General features: G+C 35.5%; 2 protein-coding genes across 5 annotated transcripts in view; one reads left to right on the forward strand and one right to left on the reverse strand.

Moving 5' to 3' along the window:
* Positions 1-2,544: 2,544 nt before the first annotated feature.
* Positions 2,545-7,431, forward strand: LOC306869840 (prostaglandin E synthase-like). The gene is made up of 3 exons (XM_079416767.1): positions 2,545-2,901; positions 3,162-3,244; positions 5,763-7,431. Exons 1-3 carry the CDS (start codon positions 2,794-2,796, stop codon positions 6,010-6,012), a joined length of 441 nt encoding a protein of 146 aa, XP_079272893.1. The 5' UTR covers positions 2,545-2,793; the 3' UTR covers positions 6,013-7,431.
* Positions 7,432-9,312: 1,881 nt separating this feature from the next.
* LOC306869971 (GTPase-activating Rap/Ran-GAP domain-like protein 3) overlaps positions 9,313-23,113 on the reverse strand; it is a gene marked incomplete at its 5' end in the record, with an annotated part of 64,694 nt that continues 50,893 nt past the window's right edge. For all 4 annotated transcript variants that reach the window (XM_079416958.1, XM_079416957.1, XM_079416960.1 and 1 more), the window contains 13 exons: positions 9,313-11,507; positions 13,283-13,400; positions 13,921-14,139; positions 18,001-18,060; positions 18,325-18,460; positions 19,279-19,397; positions 19,507-19,614; positions 19,690-19,756; positions 20,365-20,523; positions 20,667-20,842; positions 21,884-22,000; positions 22,659-22,763; positions 22,948-22,974. In XM_079416958.1, coding sequence (XP_079273084.1) covers positions 11,357-11,507; positions 13,283-13,400; positions 13,921-14,139; positions 18,001-18,060; positions 18,325-18,460; positions 19,279-19,397; positions 19,507-19,614; positions 19,690-19,756; positions 20,365-20,523; positions 20,667-20,842; positions 21,884-22,000; positions 22,659-22,763; positions 22,948-22,974 — 1,562 coding nt within the window. In that variant the 3' untranslated portion in view covers positions 9,313-11,356. The remainder of the gene's footprint in view (positions 11,508-13,282; positions 13,401-13,920; positions 14,140-18,000; positions 18,061-18,324; positions 18,461-19,278; positions 19,398-19,506; positions 19,615-19,689; positions 19,757-20,364; positions 20,524-20,666; positions 20,843-21,883; positions 22,001-22,658; positions 22,764-22,947; positions 22,975-23,113) is intronic.

The raw sequence follows: 23,113 nt of genomic DNA on the forward strand, positions 1-23,113 counted from the left end.
TTTGAGTTTTCTCAACTTGTTGTTTTAAGTTTATACAACAAAAAGTTGAGAGAACTCAAAAATCTCCTAAAAATAAGTTGAGAGAACTAAAAAATCTGCTGAAGCTAGTTACCTTAAATTAAGTTTGCTCAACTTTTTATTTATTTTTTATTTTTTAACAGTGTACTTGATTTATTCTAAGTAGTCTTTGTGTTGTTAACTCTAGTATATTATAGGCTAATACGTCTATAACACCGCAAATCTGTGCTCAGGATGAAAATGTTTTAGAGCTCTGACTAACACATTGGCATTAGTAATGTATACTTAGACCGTAGAGGCTAATGGGTTTTTCCATTTAGGACAACAGTGAGTTGTTGACCAACCTAAAAATTTGGGTCAGCCTCAATCTCTGATTATTGTAAAATTATTCTAACTAAGTGTAGGTGAGAAATCCCGGCATGATTATATAAAGTTGCATTAGAAGAAGTTAAGTTGGTCAGCTTGGTTCTATAGTAATTTTCATGACCTCTGGTTAGATATAGTCTTCATTTAATTAAGTATGTACTACGGATCAATGGGAACTTATAAAAGTATTCTGGAATGAGCAAAGTATGGCTGTCTAGAATATTAGTCAATCGCCTCTGTCTAATGACCAAGACTGACGAGTGATATAATGATATAATATATTTATATACGTGGCTTGTCAGCGTTTTTCCTATTGATTTATTTATCCTCCAAGACAATGTTTTAAAGATCTGATTATGCATATTGCTAAATCCATTATAGAGTCTTATCAAAAAGCTTTAATAGTAATTAATTGTTTGCTGTGTTGCTGCATTTAAAGTGATAATTCACCCAAAAATGAAATAACTCTTATAATTTACTCATCGTCATGTTCCAAACCTTTATGGCTTTCTCCTTCTTCTGCAGAACATAACATATGATATTCTACAAAATATTGGGGTAACACTTTATTTAAAGCCTTTATGTATAATTATTCATAATGTGCGTTGTAATATATTTTATCTTGTCATTAATAATTATAACCAAATTTAAAATGCATAGTGTAATAATGAATTGATGTGTTATAATGTATTAACTGTGGTTAAACTTATTCATAAGATTGCACAATGCATTATAAGGTGCATTAAGGTATAATTAAAACTTATTTTATAATATATTATACGTAAATGCTTTAAGTGTTACCAATGTTGGTAACCAATCAATCCCTTGTTGTTGGCCATAGACTTGCAATTGTATGGAGAGAAAAAAAAAAGCATATACTGTTGAGGTCAAAAGTTTACACCCCCTTTTCCGAATCTGTAAAATGTTAATTATTTTACCAAAATAAGACGGATCATACAAAATGCAAGTTATTGTTTATTTAGTATTGACCTGAATAAAGATCATTCACATAAAATATGTTTGCATATAGTCCACAAGAGAAAATAATAGTTGGATTTACAAAAATGACCCAGTCAAAAGTTTACATCCCCTTGATCCTTAATATTGTTACCTGAATGATTTTTTGTTTAGTGATAGTTGTTCACGAGTCCCTTGTTTGTCCTGAACAGTTAAGCCCGCTGTTCTTCAGAAAAATCCTTCAGGTCCCACAAATTCTTTGGTTTTCTAGCAATTCTGTGTATTTGAACCCTTTCCAGCAATGATTGTATGGTTTTGAGATCCATCTTTTCACACTGAGGACAACTGAGGGACTCTATTACAGAAGGTTCAAACACTCACTGATGCTCCAGAAGGAAAATCCATGCATTAAGAGCCAGGGGGTGAAAACTTTTTGAATTTTAAGATCAGGGTAAATTTGACTTGTTTTGTCTTTTGGGAAAGAACCATCTTCTGTAGCCTCTGAAGGGCAGTACTAAATGAAAAAAATAAAAGATATTTAGGCAAAATAAGAAAAATCTCCATTCTGTTCAAAAGTTTTCATATGTAAACATCTTTTATGTGAAATATCTTATTCAGGTCAGTACTAAATAAACAATAACATGCATATTGTATGATCCCTCTTATTTTGGTAAAATAATTAACATTTTAATTCTGAAAGGGGGATGATAGAACTCACAGAACATGCACGTTTTTGTATTCTACTACCTAATTTCCCAATGATATCCTTAACAATGAAGTAAGAGACTGGTATTTTGTGGCTTACACTCTTTAAAATAAATGTGCTTCACGATGCCATAGAAGAACCTTTAACATCTGAAGAACCTTTCTGTTTCACAAAAGGTTCTTTGTGGCGAAAGAAGGTTCTTCAGATTATAAAAAGGTAAGAAAGAGATTGAAAGAAGCCTTTGATTGAATGGTTCTGTCCTGTCTTAAAAAATAAAACAAGTTACATTAGCCTACTTTTAATTGGAGTCTAAGACCTCAGATATAGGATAAAAATGAATAAACATTAGTTGTTTATGATTTCTTTGATAATTATTCTATAATGTGTTTTTCAAAATTACCAATATCTATTAAAAATGACTAATACCATTTTCCAGCATAATCAGTAAGACTCCGGAATTCAAAATCTTATTCCAATTTAAATTTAGAGGAAGTTCTGCTGTTAAAGTGAATGTAGGCAAGACTGGAGTTTTCCAGTTGTCTCACCCTATCCTCATATGGGACAGTGTGTCACGGGCAGGGAAAAACGGAAGTCTGCTCTCAGTGAAAGTTTCTTAACAGGTAGTGAGGTTGGGTTAAACTGTCTGGGGTTCTCATATAAACCTACTCCAAACACGACTTCATCATAGCGTATACACACACTCACACACACACACACACACACACACTCAGTCTGTCGAAGTCAAGATGCTCGGGAGCGATGTACTGTTGTGCTTCATCTTCTACGGCACGCTTTTAATCTTAAAGATGTACATCATTGGCATCATCACGGGCCAAGTGAGACTTCGGAAAAAGGTAGGCTAAGTTGTGGAACTTTTTATTCATAGGCTACTTATTAAAATAGTTTTCATGCTACTGCATCCGCGTGCCTTGTTCTATAATGGAAGTTTCTCGTCGCGTCGAGCGCGTGGAGTGTTTTGTTTTGAATAGAACTCTGCATACTGCAGCTGTCTGGATTAACTTCAGAAATAAATGTTGGTCAGAGATGTGTTTTTATAGAATGACGTGACATCCTAGATGTATATGCGGTAAAAACAGATGCATGTACTTGACAGGCGTTTGCTAATCCAGAGGACGCCGATAGACACGGAGGTGTGCAGTTCTGCCGAACTGATCCATATGTGGAGCGCTGTAGGAGGTATGCACAATACTACACACTTGTGATTTTATTCTGTAATGCAACTAATTTGAGCAAAACATTGGTATAAACGGCTCCAAAAACATTTATATAGGCTGAAAAATATGTTGTTGTTTTTTTTTGCCATGTTACACGTAGGCTATGCCACTATTAATAAATTGACATCAGCAGTACAAACGAAACAGCTTTACGAACAATAACAGTAACACAATAGCATAAAACAATATTAAATTGAATACATTAAATGTAACCATTCAACACTATACAAATATCAATTTTATCAAGACAAGATGATACATTGAAAAAGGGTGTTCCCACAAGTTCCTGTGAGAAATATTGATTAGGAGTTGTTGTTGTTGTTGTTGTTGCATTTTAATGTGTTAGTTTTGGTATGCTGTCACTGTAATTTTGTACAGTGAATTTCTGGCATTTTATAAAATAAGTAAAATCAGATTTTTATTTTATTTTTTTACTTTGAATATTGTATATTTTCCATTATTCCCATTTAGATGTTTTCCATGTATCTTCAAAAATTAGTTTTCATTTTTCTGTTCACATGGTTTTCATTTTCTGACTGGGGAATATTTTAAAATTAGTGTCTGTAAAAACGTTGCGTGTATATTATTGGGAAAGTTAAGCTTCAGTCTCATTCCCAGTGGACCCATTTAGTTGAAAAAAAAAAACCTGTGCAGGATGTCTGGCGGGGTTCCTTTAGTTATTTATTTATATTATATTTTTAGCACTATCAACCTTTTCTGAAAAATAATATTGGTATGACACGTGTGTGAAAGTTGGGAGCATGATTAATCCACAACAGACTAGCTAAGATATCTTTATTTTCCCATTTTTATTATTTTTAGTCAAAAGTAAAACAGATATGCAGCCTCCATGCAGTTAGCTCGAAGTAGACTTTTTTCAGTACCTGTATTTGTGTATGTGAGAGCATGAGAGAAAGAGAGACGATGTGTTATGAGACACTTTAAAACCATAGACTTGGCTGCCTGGGAAACATTCATTACTTTAAAATGCAGGGTGCTGCATGTTTTTGTTTGGCGGTTTCTAACTTATCTTTAGGAAACTTGCCTGCTCTGCCCAGTCACGGCCCAATCCACTCAACATCTGCCCAATGTGAAAACAATGAAGATGTTTGAGTGCTCTGAAATGACTGAATTTAGTCACATTGGAAATTCATGTTTCCTGTAAATAATTCAAAGGTATTCACTGATGTGATCTTCAGGACCAGAGAGGGGTAGCTTGTGGTTGTCAGATTGGTAAAATACGGTAGGCTAGCAGGAGCGAGTCCTGACAGGACCGTTATTTGACCTTAATTGCAATGCATTCACAAAGGTATTTCACTACAACCCTGTGGCTAACAAATATGTGAACAGAAACAGGAAGACAGCGTTAAATAGAGCTAATGGTTAAAAGTTCTTGTTTGGATCAACAACTTTACATTGACATGTCAACAAAAATGGTTTCAATGACAAACAGACATTTCAAAGATTATTGTCTTATATTAATATTGTAATAAATCACCATTATCTTTATTATTATTATGTTTTATTAAAATAATTATTAATATTATTTAGCAGCCAAGCAACAGATTCATATTTGAAAAGATGTGGTGCATATCATCTAGTTTATGCTCTCTTTAAGCCTGTTGCATACAGTCAGATTTTATATCAGGATCTAAAGCTAGAACATTATCTAATGAAAGATTAATTAACACATAGGCCTAAGTGAAAGTTATTTCTTCTTTTAAAATTGAAAGGGCTTGTAATGGAAAGTCCTTGTTGCGATAAAGAGATGAGGAAGAATTTGTGTAACGCAGGATTTCACAACCATGGCTACGTAGCTAAGTTAATATAGGGAAAGTTGACCATAATGTTGTGATATGAATGTCAACATAGTATGATTAATTTATTTTAAGTGGGTACAGGAAGTACAACTTCCTATTGCTGTGATTTGTTCATGGAACGGCACATGACGCACTGTGAGAGTGATTCAGAGTGAAAGGAAATTTACATTGCAAGATCGTGTGATGATTTACTGTCCAGGCATGCTGCCATTAGACAGAGCCAGACAGTTTATAGCTGAAGTCCTGATCAAAGCCAGATGTTAAGAGTACATTCCTCAGCTCCTTGGTTCTGAGAAAAGCAGTTTTCCATATGTATTTCCACAGACTGGAACATTCAAAATAACTCAAATGGCTATTGAATCAAATACAGTGTTTAGGGTATTACATTACCTAGAAGTAGTCAAAAGAAAGGCTCAAAGAACAATGTGGGAATAGGTGAGGGATGTGGTCAAAACTGGAAAAGAACTTATTCACCATGAGCTATGACTAAACAAGCATGATCATGCTATGCCACATCATTCATAAATGGCAACAAAATTGCCAAATACACATCTCCTATTTATGTTTTCCTTCTCTTTCCTCTACACTATCACAAACATTTTTAATTGTGGTTTACCTGCATTAATTTTTGCACTGTGTGTGTTGTTTTCTTTCTTCCAGAGCACACGTCAATGACATGGAAAATATTTTCCCCTTTTTATTTCTCGGAGCCGTCTACTCCATGACAGGCCCCTCGTATGCAGTTGCACGACTTCATTTTCTGGTCTTTTTCCTGGGTCGAGTTCTCCACAGCATCGCATACCTGTTGGCACTCAAAGCACCGAAACGTTCATTCGCCTATGTCATCGCTCAGGTGCCTTGCGTTTCAATGGCAATACAGATACTCATGGAAGTAGCCTCATTTGCATGACCATCTCAATAATGGACTTCTGTGATTGGTCAAGACTTATGTTTGCAGCTGTGATGCAGAATGCTGCTTTATGGACTTACAGCATCTCAACAGTTACAAAATCAATATTTCACTTTAACATTAGACTTGATGATTTATGACCGACAATTAATAGCTCTGTTCTTAAATCCTAACATTCATTTTAGGACTGAACACTACAGTTTGTATTGTGTTTTGCTATGTGTCATTTTAGCATTCGAATGAAGGTTATTTAATGTGATTTTATTTTCACAATCAGGTTTGCATATACTCAGCATATTTATATATTTGATACAACAATTCCTTGAATGGACATTGAGTCTGTTACTTACAAGACTTTTGGTTCAGTGACCACCAGCTTTTCACTTTCATACTGCAAAGCGTACATAAGCAATAACTGCTGAGGTCAGTTCAGAGTCCATGTGACCGTTCCACAATAACTTTCCATACTTGTAAAAATTCCTCTGTTATTAGACCATAAGCCCTGCAGAGCCCAGGCTTTTCAAATTTATTGTAGCGTTAAATATACGCCGTTGCGCAAACACTGTCCTTCCTCTTTGTCCACCAGGCTTTGGAGAACAACCAGGTGCTTTCACTTTGGTTTTTATCCTCAAGAATGCTGGTTTTGGTATAATGTTAAGGTTGTGGTAATTCACCACACAGCGCTTTTGTTATATACATTTTAAATATTTTCTGCTTTCAAAGTGTAACTTATTTTAATTTTTATATTATATCATTTGTGAAGTGATGTTAAAGTTTCTAAAGAGATAATGAGAAAATAATAGTTTTTTATATTAAAGGATTATAATAATGAAAGGTTTTGTGTTTTCATGGGTAATTGTGATACTTTATTGACTAAGATGAAGAAATGAGAGACAGTGAACTGCATACGTTAAAAATGAGCTAAGAGAGAAAGGGACAAAAAGAGAAATCAAAGGACATTATAACATGGCAGACCCAATTGTTACTTGGTACAAAAAGGAAAGGAAAATTACTGACAGGAAAAGACAGATGGGTTCAAAACCTTTGTGGGAAAGGCATGTTCTTGCTTAAACTTAGAAATTAAAATAAAGCAGACCTCCAGAACTATCGTCGATACCACAAACGTCCTGACTCAATCTTTAATTGGTTTGATGAAAACACCACTTCCACCAATGGTGGAAGTAAATCAGGATAAATATGTGAAAGGGCACCAAATAATTATCTTGTTGGAGAACATGAAGGAAAGTGGGTGTTTGGATTTACTTGGAACCTATATGTCATTATCTGAAACATGCCCTTGCTTGTCATTTTCCCTGCATAAATGTCTGCATACACAGGCTACCTGTGTGCTCAGAGATTAAATCTACAGAAATGTTCATAAGAAAGCCTTCAATAAAATAAAAGCAAAAATACTGTGATAAAAGGTGTCATATCCTGTTATAAAAATGCAAAAATAACACAGCTTGTCAGAGGCAGTACCCTTAAAGGGTAAACTTTTAACCTTATATCCCCTAAAAGTTGCATATTAATACCTTTACAGCTGCGTTAAAGGGTTAGTTCAACCAAAAATGAAAATTATGTCATTAATTACTAACCCTCATGTCCAAACCCGTAAGACCTTCATTCATCTTCAGAACACAAATGAAGATATTTTTGATGAAATCGGAGAGCTATCTGACCCTCCATAGACAGCAACGCAACCGAAATGTTCCCAGGACCAGAAACGTAGTAAATACATCGGTAAAACAGTCCATGTGACATCAGTGGCTCAACTTCAGTTTTGCGATGCTACGAGAATACTTTTTTTTTGCGCAAAGAAAACAAAAATAACAATTTTGCAACATGAGCAGTTTTTAATCTAAATTAGATTGTATGATTTCGAAATTTGAAGCAAAAACAGAATGGCCTGATGAAACTATACATAAAAATATCTGCATGAAATAGAAACAGCAAATGAGCTGAATGAGACGCAGATTCAGTCTCTGCCAGCAGGTGGCCCTTTAAGCGTTTCCTTGATTTCCCCTGTAAACAAAGCAGCGCTGCACTTATCAACTTTATTATGCATTATACAGAGGCAAGATGAAAATAAAAAATACCATCTAAACTTTTCTAAAGACAGTAAGTTCCCCTCAGACATACATTCACATAAACTCCTACCCCTAATTGAATCGTGATTTGTTTAGCATCTCAACCGATTTGAATCGATTTTCAACCAGTTCGCGGTTAATTGTTACATCCCTATTGGTTATTGTCCAGCAGTGTATCTGATTTCTAAGCCAATTGAAAGCTAGAAATAAGAGAAAAAGTAAAGTTGTTCTCACCCACGTTTCTGGAGGCCATCAACACTGCATGTTTTTCATGTCTCACTAATCAAACACACCTGATTCAGATCATCAGCTCATTAGAGACTCCAAGACCTGAAATGAGTGTCAGATAAAGGAGAGATGCATAATGTGCCTCCAGGAACGTGGTTGTGAACCACTGCACTAGGCCTACCAATCAAAAGGTTTTGAACAGTAAGATTGTTAATGTTTTTTTTAAAGAAGTCTCTTCTGTTCATCAAGCCTGCATTTATTTGATCCCAAATACAGCAAAACAGTAAAATTTTGAAACATTTTTACTATTTAAATAAGTTTTCTATTTTAATATATTTTAAAATGTCATTTATTGTGATTTCAAAGCTAAATTTTTAGCATCATTACACCAGTCACATGATCCTTCAGAAATCCTTCTGATTTGCTGCTCAAAAACATTTTTTATTATTATGATGTTGAAAACAGCTGAGTATAATATTTTTCAGAAGAACAGCATTTATATGAAATATAAATATTTTGTAACATCTTTTTTTTAGTCTATGAGCTGAACAGTTTGATTCAACAACACTACCACCTATAGGTCATTATAAAACATCCCTGTCCTTTCATGTTGACAGCAGTTTGCTGACTCTTTGCAGTCTATGTTGCCGTCTCGAAAACCCTTCAACATTTGGAGACCACACAACACTAGCTAACAATCATAGATGTCAATATATGTTATAAATGTTCAGGCATGTGAGTAGTCTACTTACGCTCGTTAAAACACAAACTACGTGGTCAAATTTCATAAATATTTATTTCATATCAATGAACAATAACTACAGCAGTGGGCTACAGCACTTCTTCAAATAAATGCTATAATAATAGTAATATTTTTGAGGCCACATCTGAAATACTAACATTTACAAGTAGTACTTGGCATTAAAAACAATGGCAATACAATATTTTAAGACACTTGGTGTTTTTTTTTTATTCATTTTTGTTTAATTTCTGATATCACAGAGTTTCTGAAACAGTCTAAACAGTTAATATCGATATAGATACAAAACCACTGTGAAAACAGTTTGGGGAGTGAACAGAAGGACGGGGAAGACAACGGACAATATGCCAAAGGAAAAAACAACAACACATTCCATCAGTCTCTGGTTCTCCCATTCCCTTCAAAGACAAAAAATAGCAAATTAATAATATGCAAAACTCTCCATTTACAAAAATATTCCCAAGTTTTCCCTTTTTTTTTTGTTGTCCGGTCTGCTACTAGTGTTAAATGGTTCACATTCAGATGGAGAAAGGTTGGGGGTTGGGGGGGGGGGGGGGGGGGGGTCATGCATTCAGCTAAGCAGTTTAATACTTGCACCTCCTCTTGTGCTGTTCCTGAGGCTCTTGTGTTCTGGTGTCACTTTGATGACATTCTTTAAACATCTCTGATTTTGAACTGTAAACAGCAGAATCAATATTCCCGTTCTCTTATTACACAGCAAAAATCTTAATTCAGTATTTTTGTGGTGTTTTTCAGTTAAAATATCTAAACATCTTTAAATAATCCTGTTAAGAATATATATTAGTAAAAAAAAAAAGAAGATATATATATATATGTATGTGTGTGTGCATGTGTGAAATATGAGGCCTTGTGCCTGAATCAAGAAAAAATGGGCCAAAAAAGAAAGAAAAGGTCTTAATATCGCTTGTCTTCTCACATAAATTTGTCTTGTTTTAAGATGTTTAGATTCTACTAGAAAACAAGACAAAGATATTGAAGTTTTTGTTTGTATTGACTGTATAACCCAGAGTCAGAGATATAAAGTAATCCTGGCTTTAATTCCTAGTTTTTTTATGTGTACCAAATCCATGAGAAGAGTAAAGATAATACATCCTAATTCTAAACTATTAGTACATCAAATCCCTTGTATTTTATAGTGGGTTTGAAGGGAGGCATGCAGGTGATCCAGAGCCCTTTTCAAGAAGCAACAGCACTTTGTGCGCCTGTAAATGCGGATGTTCATGGATCAAAGCTCATACTGTTAGCACGGTAAACAACTGCACATTTACCAGATGTAGTGACCAGACTGAGTTCTATAATGGTTTTTGTTTGCTTCTGCCACTTGACATAAGCAATCCATGGTCAGTCTGACAGAGGGCGCTAGTGTATGACAGCTGCAGTTGAAAATGGCACTTGTGGGAGACTCCTGCCCTTTCTGCAGAGGGTTTGCATGTCAGGGTTTAAAAGCATAGTGAGGGTGAAAGCAGGTTAGACCATAACATTGAAATGCACAAGAAGTGAGTTTTATTTCTCCATAATACAATAGAACTAGAAAGATGTATATATATTTATATGTATGTTTACATTTGTATGTTCATGTGCATCTGGTCCAAGATGCATATAGAGTTTTTTTTTTTACAACTTTGAAATAATCACACAATGTACAAATCACAAACATAGAAAACATTTAAAAACACAAAATAAGTAGTTAAAAAAACGTTTGTTTTTAGGAGTGTCAATCTTGCATTCAGGTCTCGGAGTGAAAAGTAATATTTGCCTTGACCTGAAATTGTGGTTTAATTTTTTTTTTTTTTGATTTCTTATTTCTGTTCATATGGCTACAAGTTTGCTACAAAGCTACAAATTTGTCCAAAAGCTGACGAAGAATGTGTGTCATCAATCATAGAAACTAAATCAAACCTCGACTAACTCAGATTCTAGGGGGGTTTTAACATTTTTGGTCAGTTTTTCATTAAACATAATTCTGAAATAATAGCTGAGAATCTGAATTTTCTAGTTGTATTTCTATCTTTCTTATAGAGTAAACAGGATCATACACACACATGCATACATCCACCAGGAGTAAATTTGGACATCACCACACTGTAAACTCCAAGTTTAAAGCTCTGGGGATTCATTTGCGCACACAGATGAGTGGGCAGACTGAGGAAAACACAAAATTCAACATAACATGGTAAATAAGAATGATATAAAGTAAAAGGTAGTAGGATGTGAGAGGTGCACTTTGATCCACAGACTGTGATTGTCATCACTTAAGGTCCAGAATATCCTCCTCAAAAGATGTGGCGAAGGTAAAAGGGCTGGCCGTGGGTGGGCTATCTTCTCGTGGCTCCACCTCAGAGCCAGATGAGCAAAGCTGATGGACATCAGTTTCTCCATCTACAGACTCCATTCCCACTCTGATTGGAGATATCTTATAGTCAGTATACATCATTGGTATACTTGGCGTCTAACATGCAGAAAGAACCTTTCGCTTGCTAGGACTGGGCGACATATAGCTTTAAAAATTATAGCTTGATATTTTTAGTCTACATTACACACTGCTGTTCAAAAGCTTGGGTTGGTGTGTGTGTGTTTGTTTTTAAGAAATAGCTTTTTTGTGAGAAAGGATGCATTAAAGCTGCAGTCCGTAAGTTTAGCCTCTTTGTCGCCATCTCTGGTTGAAAACATTATTCTTTTATCTTTATTACGTGGGTTGTACTCTGGCACGGCTCCAACGCGGATGCATCTAATGTTTTGAGGAGTATGTGTAGCTGTCAGTCAGCGCACCGGTATTTAGTAATCACAGATTCTAGCCTACGTCTTGGAATATATGACCCAAATAACAATTTTCACCGTATATTGCCATCTGAACAAGTAAGTAACAAGTCTAACACGCTTGTTTTGACCAACTGAGGGAAAACGCATTACAATTTCACGCTACCAATGGTCATTAAATCTAACGATCGGTTAGCTCATATCACAACCGTGCGAATTATTATTATTATACTTTATTCTCAAATTATTAATGTTCACAATATCAGCATTGCATGACTAGTATAGTGTGTATTAGCGTGTAGATTTCAATTTCTGTACAGTCTAATCTAATTGTCATACCATTCGAATTTCATGTTAATAAATTCTTTTAACCAAACTATGGTCTTTAAAATACACATCTTGTGTAATCCCAGGCTATCTGTAATCAGAAGCACATTTAAAACTGGAATATAATTTAACTTCATTCATATATTCCTTTCTGGATTACAATCCACCATCAAAATATTTTTTTGACATTTAAATATTCTAGCAGCTGTGAGAAAAGGCTATAAACGATCTGGCACCTGCAGGATCCTCACGTGCGATAGCCTAGTAGCCGGTACAACTTTATGTTTACCGACGTGACGTAACGACGCAGTGCCATGCTCGAATTTCCCGTGTAAACCTACCCGTACCACTCAAATTAGAAAACATTAATATAAGCTAACTGTTGTGAATCGGGCTAAAGTAAGGCGATAGTTTTGAACACTGCCTGGTTATGTACTTGCTCAAATGTTGAATTTGGATCATTTTTAACCCAAAAAAGTTACGGACTGCAGCTTTTATCAAACAGAAGGGCACATTGATCAAACACATTTATCAAACAGAACAGTAAAGATTAAATAATACAATTTACTATCAATTTATAATACATGTATTTTTAAATAAAAGCTATTCTATTATCAAAGAATACTGAAAAAATGTTTCTTCTGAAGGATAATGTGACAGTAATGATGCTGAAAATGTAGCTTTGCCATCACAGGAATAAAGTACATTTTAAAATATATTTTACTTTGTAATGATATTATCTTACTGTATTTGTATCAGATAATGACCCTAAACCTTTTGTATACAGTAGTTTTTTTTTTCTTTCAGTAACTGTAAAAAGCTGTAAACATCTTGAAATTATTTGTTTTTAAAAACTTGTAAAAATATGACTGTTTATTAGTAATGTAATGTTCATTAAAAAACTTGACAATTGCGTTTTGAACCAATTAATTGAAACGGTTTATGAATATGACTGATTTATGAAAATGAATCAAACTTACCAACTCTTTGTGAATTTATCATGAATATTCAATATTTATAGCCCAGCCCTACCACCCAACCAAAACACACACACACACTCTCTCACACACACAGACAAAGACACGCTTACTGCTCAGTGGTGCTTATCTCTGCTGTTCTCCTCTGTTCTTCCTCCTTGGTCTTCTTGCTCATTCTTCTCTGTTTCACTGAGTTACCATCAGCCTTACTGCTGGGTTCCTCAGTCAAACCTACAACAGGTACAGTGGACAGAGACAAACTCAGACACACACAAATTCATATAATACTGAACATAGTAAGCCGAAATGATAAAATGGCATTAAATTGCACAGTGCTTCCAATAGTCCACTCAGCCATTCTTGTGTGTACGTGTGTCTGTGTATGTAGGGTGTGAAGTGTGGCAGTCTAGTAATTCAAGCAGCTTATCTAATGTGTGATCAAGATGTCTCACTCTAACACTTCTATTACAAAAAATGTCTGTCTCATCTCCGTTTGACTGCAGAACAAGCATTACAACAGATCAAGCATGCATATTTTTAATTTTTTTATCACTCACAATTGAAAGGTTAATAATAAATAGTACTGAGCTGCACCACTTGGAGCACTAATGTCCAACCCTAAAAACACGTCTCCAGCAGCACTTTTGCGGCAGCTGATTTCTTTTGGACATTTCTTGCCAGCTTCCCGCTGTGCCGCACAAACGTAATGATAGCTTTCGGTTCAAGAGCGCGCAAACACAGAGACACTCACCCAGCAGCTCTTTCCGTGTTCGACTGGCAATCTCTTTGATCTCCATGCGAGACAGTGAGAGGGAGGTTGTGCTTGCGATCATGGGAGCGGAGCCGATCACACTGGGGGCAGGTGCCGTGAGCACTTTATTGACCAACGGAGACTTGAGGGGCCTCTCTATGCTCCGTCCAACTAGGTTGCTCAATGGGATCTTATAGATGTGTTTTGAGGGAGCTTCACCTTGAAGAAAGAAAGGGGTGGTTGGAGAGGGGCAAAAAAGAAGAGAGAGAAAACTAACGAATGAGATGTTAGAATAAATGGTGTAACTGCTACAGAGTTAATAGTCTGTCTAGGTGCAGAACTGCTGCTAGGCACATCAATATCTAATCTGCACAGAATGAGGTTAAAACACATACAGAAATGCACTCACACACAGAGTCACTGCTGGATTCATGATACTCTAATTAGACTAAGTAGCTTAAATGAAAACAACTGTGTTGTACCTACCCACAGGTAAGCCTACATTAAGTGTGCATTTGTGGAATAACTAAAACACAGTTTAATGTAATTCAGATGCAACAGTCTCTTTTTTTTTAATGTTTTTGAGTTGGTAAACTGACCAAGGCTGTATTTAAAACTGTTCCATTTGAATATATTTAAAAATTTAGTTTATTCCTGTGATAAAGCTAAATTTCAAGCAGCCATTACTCTTCAGTGTTGCTTGACCCCTTAGGAATCATTCTAATATACTGATTTGGTGCTCAAGAAACATTTATTTTACTACTTCTCTTTTTATCATGTCGAAAATAGTTGTGCTGCTTAATATTTTTGTTGAAACTGATACTTTTTTTCCCTTCAGTATTCTTAAAGGATACAGCTGAAAGGAACAGCATTCATTTGAAATGAAAATCTTATTCAAAATACAATTTAAAATAGCAAATTATAAATGTTTTTACTTTCACTTTTGATCAGTTAAATGCATCCTTGCTGAATGCAACAAATAATTTCTTAAAAAAAACAAAAAAACAAATTCTGATCCCAAACCATTGATTGGTAGTGTTAAATAGTTATCTAATGCCCTACTCTACTTTTTCATATACACAAGACCCATAAGTATTGCAACATTGGTACCCACCTCGGCCATGTTAACTTGAGTTTTTATAGCATACTTTTCCCTCTCCAAAATATGGGCTTCAGACTCATGACTTGGACTTGAGTCAGACTGGAGTCTGTTTTTAGACTTCATTGCCATTATTTGTGACTCAACTTAGACTTGACATGACTCCAGTTCACAAACTGACATAGTTGCTTTTTGGGTGCACTGAGCCTAATCTCACGTGTTTACATTTGTCAACTGTCGGAAACATTCGGAGCCAAATTAGGTAAAACAGTAAGTTCAACCCAAATAAAGCCCACTAAATTGGAACAGGAATGGGATTTTTGGGAAATTTGATGGTCCACAACTTTATTGATTTTTGTTTTAGTGGTGTCCACAGAAAATAACTTAGACGCTTTGCTTAGTGCATGAAAATGATGTTTTTACAGTACAAGCCTATACGGTAAATGTGCAGCACCACAAATTTATCACGGTTAACTCTCATATTTTCTATCTGCTTGACTTAACTTGACTCAGTCTTGTAAAAAAATGACTTGACATCATGTAGATCGCTAAAAGAATTTTGAATAGATAGTCTCTAATACCTGTTCCTCAGAAACTAGGGCAACCACACGGGAAGGGCAGAGGGGAAGCCACTTAATCTGCCTATGTTAATGAAGTATTCCATTAATCACTTTTTGGACATTTTGGGCAGAGTGAGAGCAGGAAATCATGGAAACTGCTAGGACACTGGACCAAAATGGGGTTATATATCAACATAAAGTGTCACCCCACCGGTGTCTCAATAAGAAAAAACAAACAATAAAAATATATATGCTGCCAGATGAAGCTTTAATAAAGAACCAACACAATAATAATAAAAAATACTTGACACAAACCTTAAGAAATACCATCAATACCACCTTTTACCTGGGTGAGAGGGTTTAATATGTGCATGTTAAGTTATTGGATATGCATATGAGGTAGTGATACTAGTACTAGTGATGGTATGATTGCTACAGTTTCTTGAACACTGTGGTTAATAAACTACACAGGCATGGTGATTCAGAGCAAATAATTCACGCATTTTAGTAGCAACAAACAAGAATCTTGAAAAATGTAGTCATAGATAAAAGAGCAAGGATCTGGTTAGAGACATGACAGTGTCCAACAGCATACACAGATTTCCAGGCAAGGAAGCATGCTTCCCCTTTAAGTTAATTTAGAATAATTAGAGAGTCATAATCAAACACGGTCTGTTTTGTTATAAATCCATGCGTGTATAAAAGCATTCCAGAGTCATCTTTGTACCATGGGACAGCAACTTGGGAAAGAAATATATACATACACACGTATTGTGTGTGTGTGTGTGTGTGTGTGTGCGTGTATATATATCTACGCGTGCACACACACATACACAGACACACACACACACACTACCATTTAAATTTGGGCCAGTAAGAAATTAAAGGCACACTATGTAACTTTTTTTTTTTTTTTGGTTCAGAATTTACAAACTGTAATTATTTTATGAATCTGTCTTCCAAAGTGTGTTTTTGTCTTCTCCTTAATCATTATGGTATGGCTATAATAAGTGTTTATATTCAGACTATTTTAGACAGAACAGGATGGCAACTGCTGAGGAGTAGCCCAGTACCTGCGTGACTTGTCACGTACATAGACAAAGTGAAGTAGCTCCGGTCACAGTGTTCTGCTGCATAACATGTGCACTTTTGTTTGTTAACCATCAGAGAACCAGAAGTTACATAGTGTACCTTTAATACTTGTATTCAGCAAAGACGCATTCAATTGATCAAAAGTGAAAGTAAAGGCTTAGCAATTATTTAGAAATATCTTGTAACATTTTAAATCTTAACTAATTAAAAAAATATATATATATTTATTTTGAAAGTTATTTAAAAATGAATAACATTTCACAACATTATTTTTCATTGAATTTTTGATCAAATAAATGCATCATTGGTAAGCATTGGTAAGCATGACTTCTTTCAAAAACATAAAATAATCTTACAAAACCCCAAACGGTAGCATATGTAAAATAATAATAATTAAATTTGTTTTATACAGATTGAAAGAAAATAAAAACATACAACAAGAAATGGTAAGACTTGACAATAAGGTGAAATTAGCCTAATTTAGCTAATGCAGCATGCATTTACAGCATTTATTAATCAAGGTTAATGTTAATTTATAAATATAAAACTGATAAAGTGAAAAAACACTAATGTTAGTTTATACTGCTTGAAATTTTAGAAATGCATTTGTAGAAAGAACAGATTAATAAATGCTGTAAAAGTACTGTTCATTTTTGGTTCATGATACCAAATGCATTAACTAATGTTAACACATTGAACCTTATCGTGAAGTGGTACAAATCTGTGTACAACACAAACTTGCTGTATAGTGAACGTTATGTTGAGATGAGTAATGGTATGTTATCCATATGTTTCCCATGGTGCAAAAATGGCAGCCACAGACAGTTGGCTGGATTTTTAAAAACACCAGGATGTGGTTTTGTCATAGCCCCTTGACGGCCCTCTTCAGGCCTTGTGTGTAGACAAAAGTGCTAAGCTCTGGAGTGCCGTCCAGACCGCGTGTGTGTATGAAGAGGGGCTCTGACAAAAGTATCCATGGTGACACAGTGATCTGAAACTCATGCTGCAGCAACTGTGTCCCATTTCCCTAAAGCGTCTGTTCAGCCGTCTCTGTCTATCTCTATGTATCTGTCTCTCTCTGTCTATTGATTTCCTCTCCCACTTCTCTCTCATTCATTCTTTTTTCCTAAAGACTCCTCAAGCCACCGTTTTTCTCTGTCATTCATTCTATGAGACTGCAAGAAGGAAGGGACACATTATGTTAGCTGCATATTTCACTCAACACTGTCCGCATGCGTCTGTTAATTGAATAATAGACAGGGTGAGTCTCCATAGCGTGCATTAGTGAGGCAGCATGGGAAATGTAGGCAACAGAAGTGCCTGCAGTACCTTCAGTGTCTTTAGACATGTAGAGGGATAGCTTGGTGCCGTAGGGGATCCGAATACAATCTGGACCAGGGATGGAAAAGAGCGATATATCAACCCAACCCACGCACAGATTAAAAGACAAATGCATCGTAAGACAATACACAAACACAGACTGACGACTCTCATACAAACTTGCTACCAGAAGAAATGCAACATATACTTGGGGGTAATAGGCAAATTTGCCCAATATTACACACTGTCAAATCCTGAACGCAAATACCCATGTTTAACCTCTATATTAAGTTCAATAGCATGGGAATTCAGTTTAATGATGATGAAGCCTACCATCTCCAAGCGGTGAAGGGAAGACAGGCATCTCGTAGCCAGTTGGAGTCTGAGGGGAACTCTGGGAACTAGTGTCTCTGGAGCTACAGTTGGAGGCAGAGTTTATAGGTGCTGACGAGATGAAATAGATATCAGACTACAGAAAAAAGAGAGGAAGAAATAAGATAAAAACTGTAAGAAAGGTGAAATGACTGATATGGAAAGGATTTGTATAATTTATTGTCATACAGAAGAATGCATCTTATAAAAGAGATGCATCAATACGTTTTCTGCTGTTAAATTTTCCATGTGTTAAATCTTGCGCAAAATTCTTTTTTTATTGGAGTGTACACTACCATTCAAAAGTCTGTGGTTTGTAAGATTTAAAAAAAAAAAAAAAAATTAACATTTTTATTCAGAAAAGATGCATTAAATTGATAAAAAGTGACAGTAAAGACTTTTTTGCAACAATATATTTCAAATAAATCCTGTCCTTTTGAACTTAATATTCATCAAAGAATCTTGAAAAATCGTTCATGGTTTCCACCAAAAATATTACGTTTTTCAAAATTGATATAATTGATTCTTGTAATGGCAAATGTATTATTTTTTAAGATTTATTTTTTGGCATTTTTGCCTTTATTTTTTTGCGCTTGAATTGGGATTCAAACTTGGAACGCCCGTATCGCAACGGCGCATGCTCACAAGGCTATTGGCGCCGACAATCAATTACGTTTTAAAATATATTAAAATATGAACTGTTATTGTAAATTATAATAATATTACAGTTTTTAGTGTATTTTTGATCAAATAAATTCAGTCTTATGGATCCCAAACATTAAAAAAAGCTATCTAAAAAGAGTGTAGTAGTATTATAAATGATTTAAAATATGGTTTCAGACTGTACAATAAAAATATCATTTACACCAGATAGATACACAGCCATATAATGGTCTTCATAGGTAGAACACTTACTCTGGACGCGGTCAGTTGCAATTCTGGAACGACAGCTGTATATACTAGGTTGCCATTAACGACTAGTCGAATCTCTATGGAGTCGGTGGTGAATGCAAGGATATACGGGAACGCACACACTGTGACACAGGAAGTGACAGAATAGAGAGACATCTCAATTATTTCCGCAAATGCAAATGATTGTTGAACTGTAAAAAAAAGAATATTGAAGATCCTAAAGGTACTTACCGATAGCGTTGGGCATTTGGTTCCAGCTGAAATGGAAGTCTGAAGTATTGGGCTGAATCATGGGTGTTGCTCCGTTAAACGGACACACCTTCTTATAGACGCAGATATCTGTTAAAAGAAAAGTCCAGCTTTAGAGAATCTGACTACGCAGATGCAATCAGTGACATTGTAATAAAAACTAACTGTTATAGCAAAGAAGAAGTCCAGCCTCTCCATCTTCATACACATCTATGGCAGCAACAAAGTTCACCTGGAGAAAAGTGATAGATACTCATGTTACAAATCAAAAAGTGACAGTTTGGCGTATATAACTGATAAAGGGAAAGGGAGGATATCTGGATTGTGTTATATTGTGTAAATAAATGTGTACACTGCTGTTAAAAAGTTTGGGTCATTTAAAACAAAAAGTTTCTTATGCTCCCCAAAGCTGCATTCATTTTTATCAAAATACAGTAACAGTAATATTGTGAAGCATTACAATTGAATGTTATTTATTAAAATGTAATTTATTCCTGATAGCAAAGCTGAATTTTCAGCAGGCAGTTGTTAGTGTCACATGAACCTTCAGAAATAATTTTATATGCTGATTTGTTGCTCAAGAAACATGTTTTGCTAATATCAATGTTAAAAACAGTTGAGCTGCTTAATATTTTTGTGAAAACTGATACATTTTTGTCTGGATTCTTTAATGAATAGTTCAAATGAACAGATAAATCTTTTGTAACATAAATATCTTTACTGTCACTTTTGATCAATTAAGTGCATCCTAAATATAAATATATTTTATATAAAAAAAATAAAAAATCTTACTGACCACAAATGGTAGCGTATGTTTGCATTCAAGTGGCTGTTTCTCACCCGGTTGGAGTCTACATGGTGTAGTCTGTAAGCGTCTCCTGTACTCTCATTGATCAAGTCAAACTGATGTCTGTAGGCCACACAGATCATGTGATCATTCTCTCCTGTTGGGCCATCAACCAGGGCCATGACCACCGGTGAGTCACATAAGCAGATCTCCTAAGAAAGGAGACAGCAAACATTCGAACTGTTGAGAGCTTTTGAAAAAATTGTCTGTGTGAACCTTTCCTATAAACTACAAGTGATATTAAAATGTAGCTAACTTCAATGCATGACATGTAAGAGTGCTGAATCTCTCATACCCGTATGTACTGAAACTCTTCCACAGGTGAGTCAGTAGTCCCTGTGACTGTAGCGATAGAGCTGAGGCAATCGAGGCGTGACTGTTTCCTGGTGATCAGGAGGAGCTTGTTTCTTATCGCCGCAACGATTCTGAGCTCCACCCCATGATGCGTGTTTATGGAGTAGAGATGGCAGCCTAAGGAACCACATTTCTGTTTGCTGATTGTCATCTAATTTATTACCTAATTATTAAATTCTTCAAGAAACTTCAAATTTGTCAACTAGACAGCATAGCTTTAACTAGCTTATAGGGAAAGTTCACCCAAAGTTCTGTCATTTAATTACTCACCCTAATGTCGTTCCAATCCCGCAAGACCTTCGATCATCTTCGGAACACCAATTAAGATTTTTTTTTTTATATAATCAGAGATCTTTCCAATGCTATCTCTCAACAAATTCGTACGTATTTTACGAGGTGGCTATTTCGTACGACCTTACTCGTACGATTTTGTATGATGTGTCTAGACCCCAGTGATGGGGCAGGGTTAGGTGTAGGTCATTTGAACAAATTCATGCGGATTGTGCAACTCGTAAAATACGTACGATTTAACAAAAATCGTATGAATTTGTACGAGTGAGGTCATACGAATTAGCCACCTTGTAAAATATGTACAAATTGCCTGAGATGGGGCTGGATCTTTCTGACCCTCCAGAGACAGCAGCAGAACTACCACGTTCAAGGCCCAGAAAGGTAGTAAGGACATCATTAAAATAGTTCATGTGACATCAGTGGTCCAACCGTAATTTTAATAATAACGTCATTATTTTAGTTTTCTTTGCGTACAAAAAAGTATTCTCGTAGCTTCTTAAAATTAAGGTTGAACCACTGATGTCACATGAACTATTTTAACAATGTCTTTATACCTTTCTGGCCCTTGACCGTTTCAGTTGTGTTGCTGTCTATGCAGGGTCAGAAAGCTCTCGGATTTTGTCAAAAACATTTGAATTTGTGTTCCGAAGATGAACAAAGTCTTGAAACCACAAGAGAGTGAGAAATTAATGACAGAAGTTGCATTTTTTTGTGTGAAAATATCCTTTTAACTACTTTTGAATTAGAAAATTTTAATTTCAAAATGTTGCTTCACCAACACTCGTATTTAGAGTTTAAATAATATTGTCTCATTTTAAATAATTTCAAATATTTGTGTGGGTGATGGCTTAAGTCTTTCTTTCATACCTTTGGTTTTCTCAAGCTTGTTCTCTCGACTGTCACACTTGGTGCGGACAAGCTGCCGCTCTTCTATCCCCCGTTTGAGAGTGCTCAGTCTGTAAACATACAGTCGAGCATCTTTCCCTGCAACACAGTTGAAATTGGAAATAAAGCAATTGGAACTAAAGGTTAATTTGATGTAAAGACTCGAGCACTCTGGTTCAGTTTGAATATTCAAATGAGTGTGATTACTTTAGCTGTTTAGTGAATTCAGCTTTCAGAACCGTAACTATATGATAACTGGCTGGCAACAAATGAGAGACCCGTCTCATCAAACTGAATGACATCTGAGCTAATGCAACACGTTTGATAGTGAATGAAAGTTGCTTGGTGTCCGAGTTGAGTACCAATTCATTACTTTCCCTCTGGAGAAGCTGTGATTTCCAATAAGAGTGAGTTTGCTGTACACCGTCTTGAACTAATGATCAGAATGGCAGTAGACTCTAAATTATGTGGATCTCTATTCTGGGCTTCTCTTTATAATGAGCTATAAGTCTAGACAATGCGAACCAGAGATGCTGCCTGTATGTGTGTGTTTGAGATACTATTTAGTGATATTCCCTGTTGGCTAAAGATGCTCATTAGGGCAAAGACCTGGAGTTTCCTTTGCCGCTTTGCTTTGGTCTCTTTCTTTCTCATGCTCCCTCTCTTCTGGCAGATCATTTCACACCCTTTCTTCTACCCACATACGAACTGTCTCATATTCATATGCTCATTAATATAAAAACAACACATATCTTACCCTTATCTGCTCTTGCAATGAGGAGGTCCTGAGGTTCAAGCACGTGCATTTGTTTGACAGTCAAGGTTTTGTCAAATACCTGCACCGGAGGCAGGGTTGGTGAATCTAGATCAGCATGCAAAGCAAGATTAGTTTGTGGTCTGCATGGTAACTCAATCCCCCACTGAGATTTGCTTGCTTTGATTAACAGACACATTTGATAACTATAAATGTAAAAAAAGGTACTGTGTTAAATTCTTTGTAACATGCATTTGTTTCTACTGTAGTGTAGTGGTTTTGCTTTACATACCTGCATTGGAGAACAAAGGATCTGAGGCTAAAAGGAAAGATAGAGGTAATCAGATTTCAGTTTATTTTATTTATTTTTTTTATTTAAAAAACAAAAAAACAAGTGCCATATACACTATACCATTCAAAAATCTCGGGTCAGTATTATTATTTTTTTTTTTAGAATT

The sequence above is a fragment of the Barbus barbus genome (assembly GCF_936440315.1).
Source record: "Barbus barbus genome assembly, chromosome: 5".
NCBI lineage: Eukaryota > Metazoa > Chordata > Actinopteri > Cypriniformes > Cyprinidae > Barbus > Barbus barbus.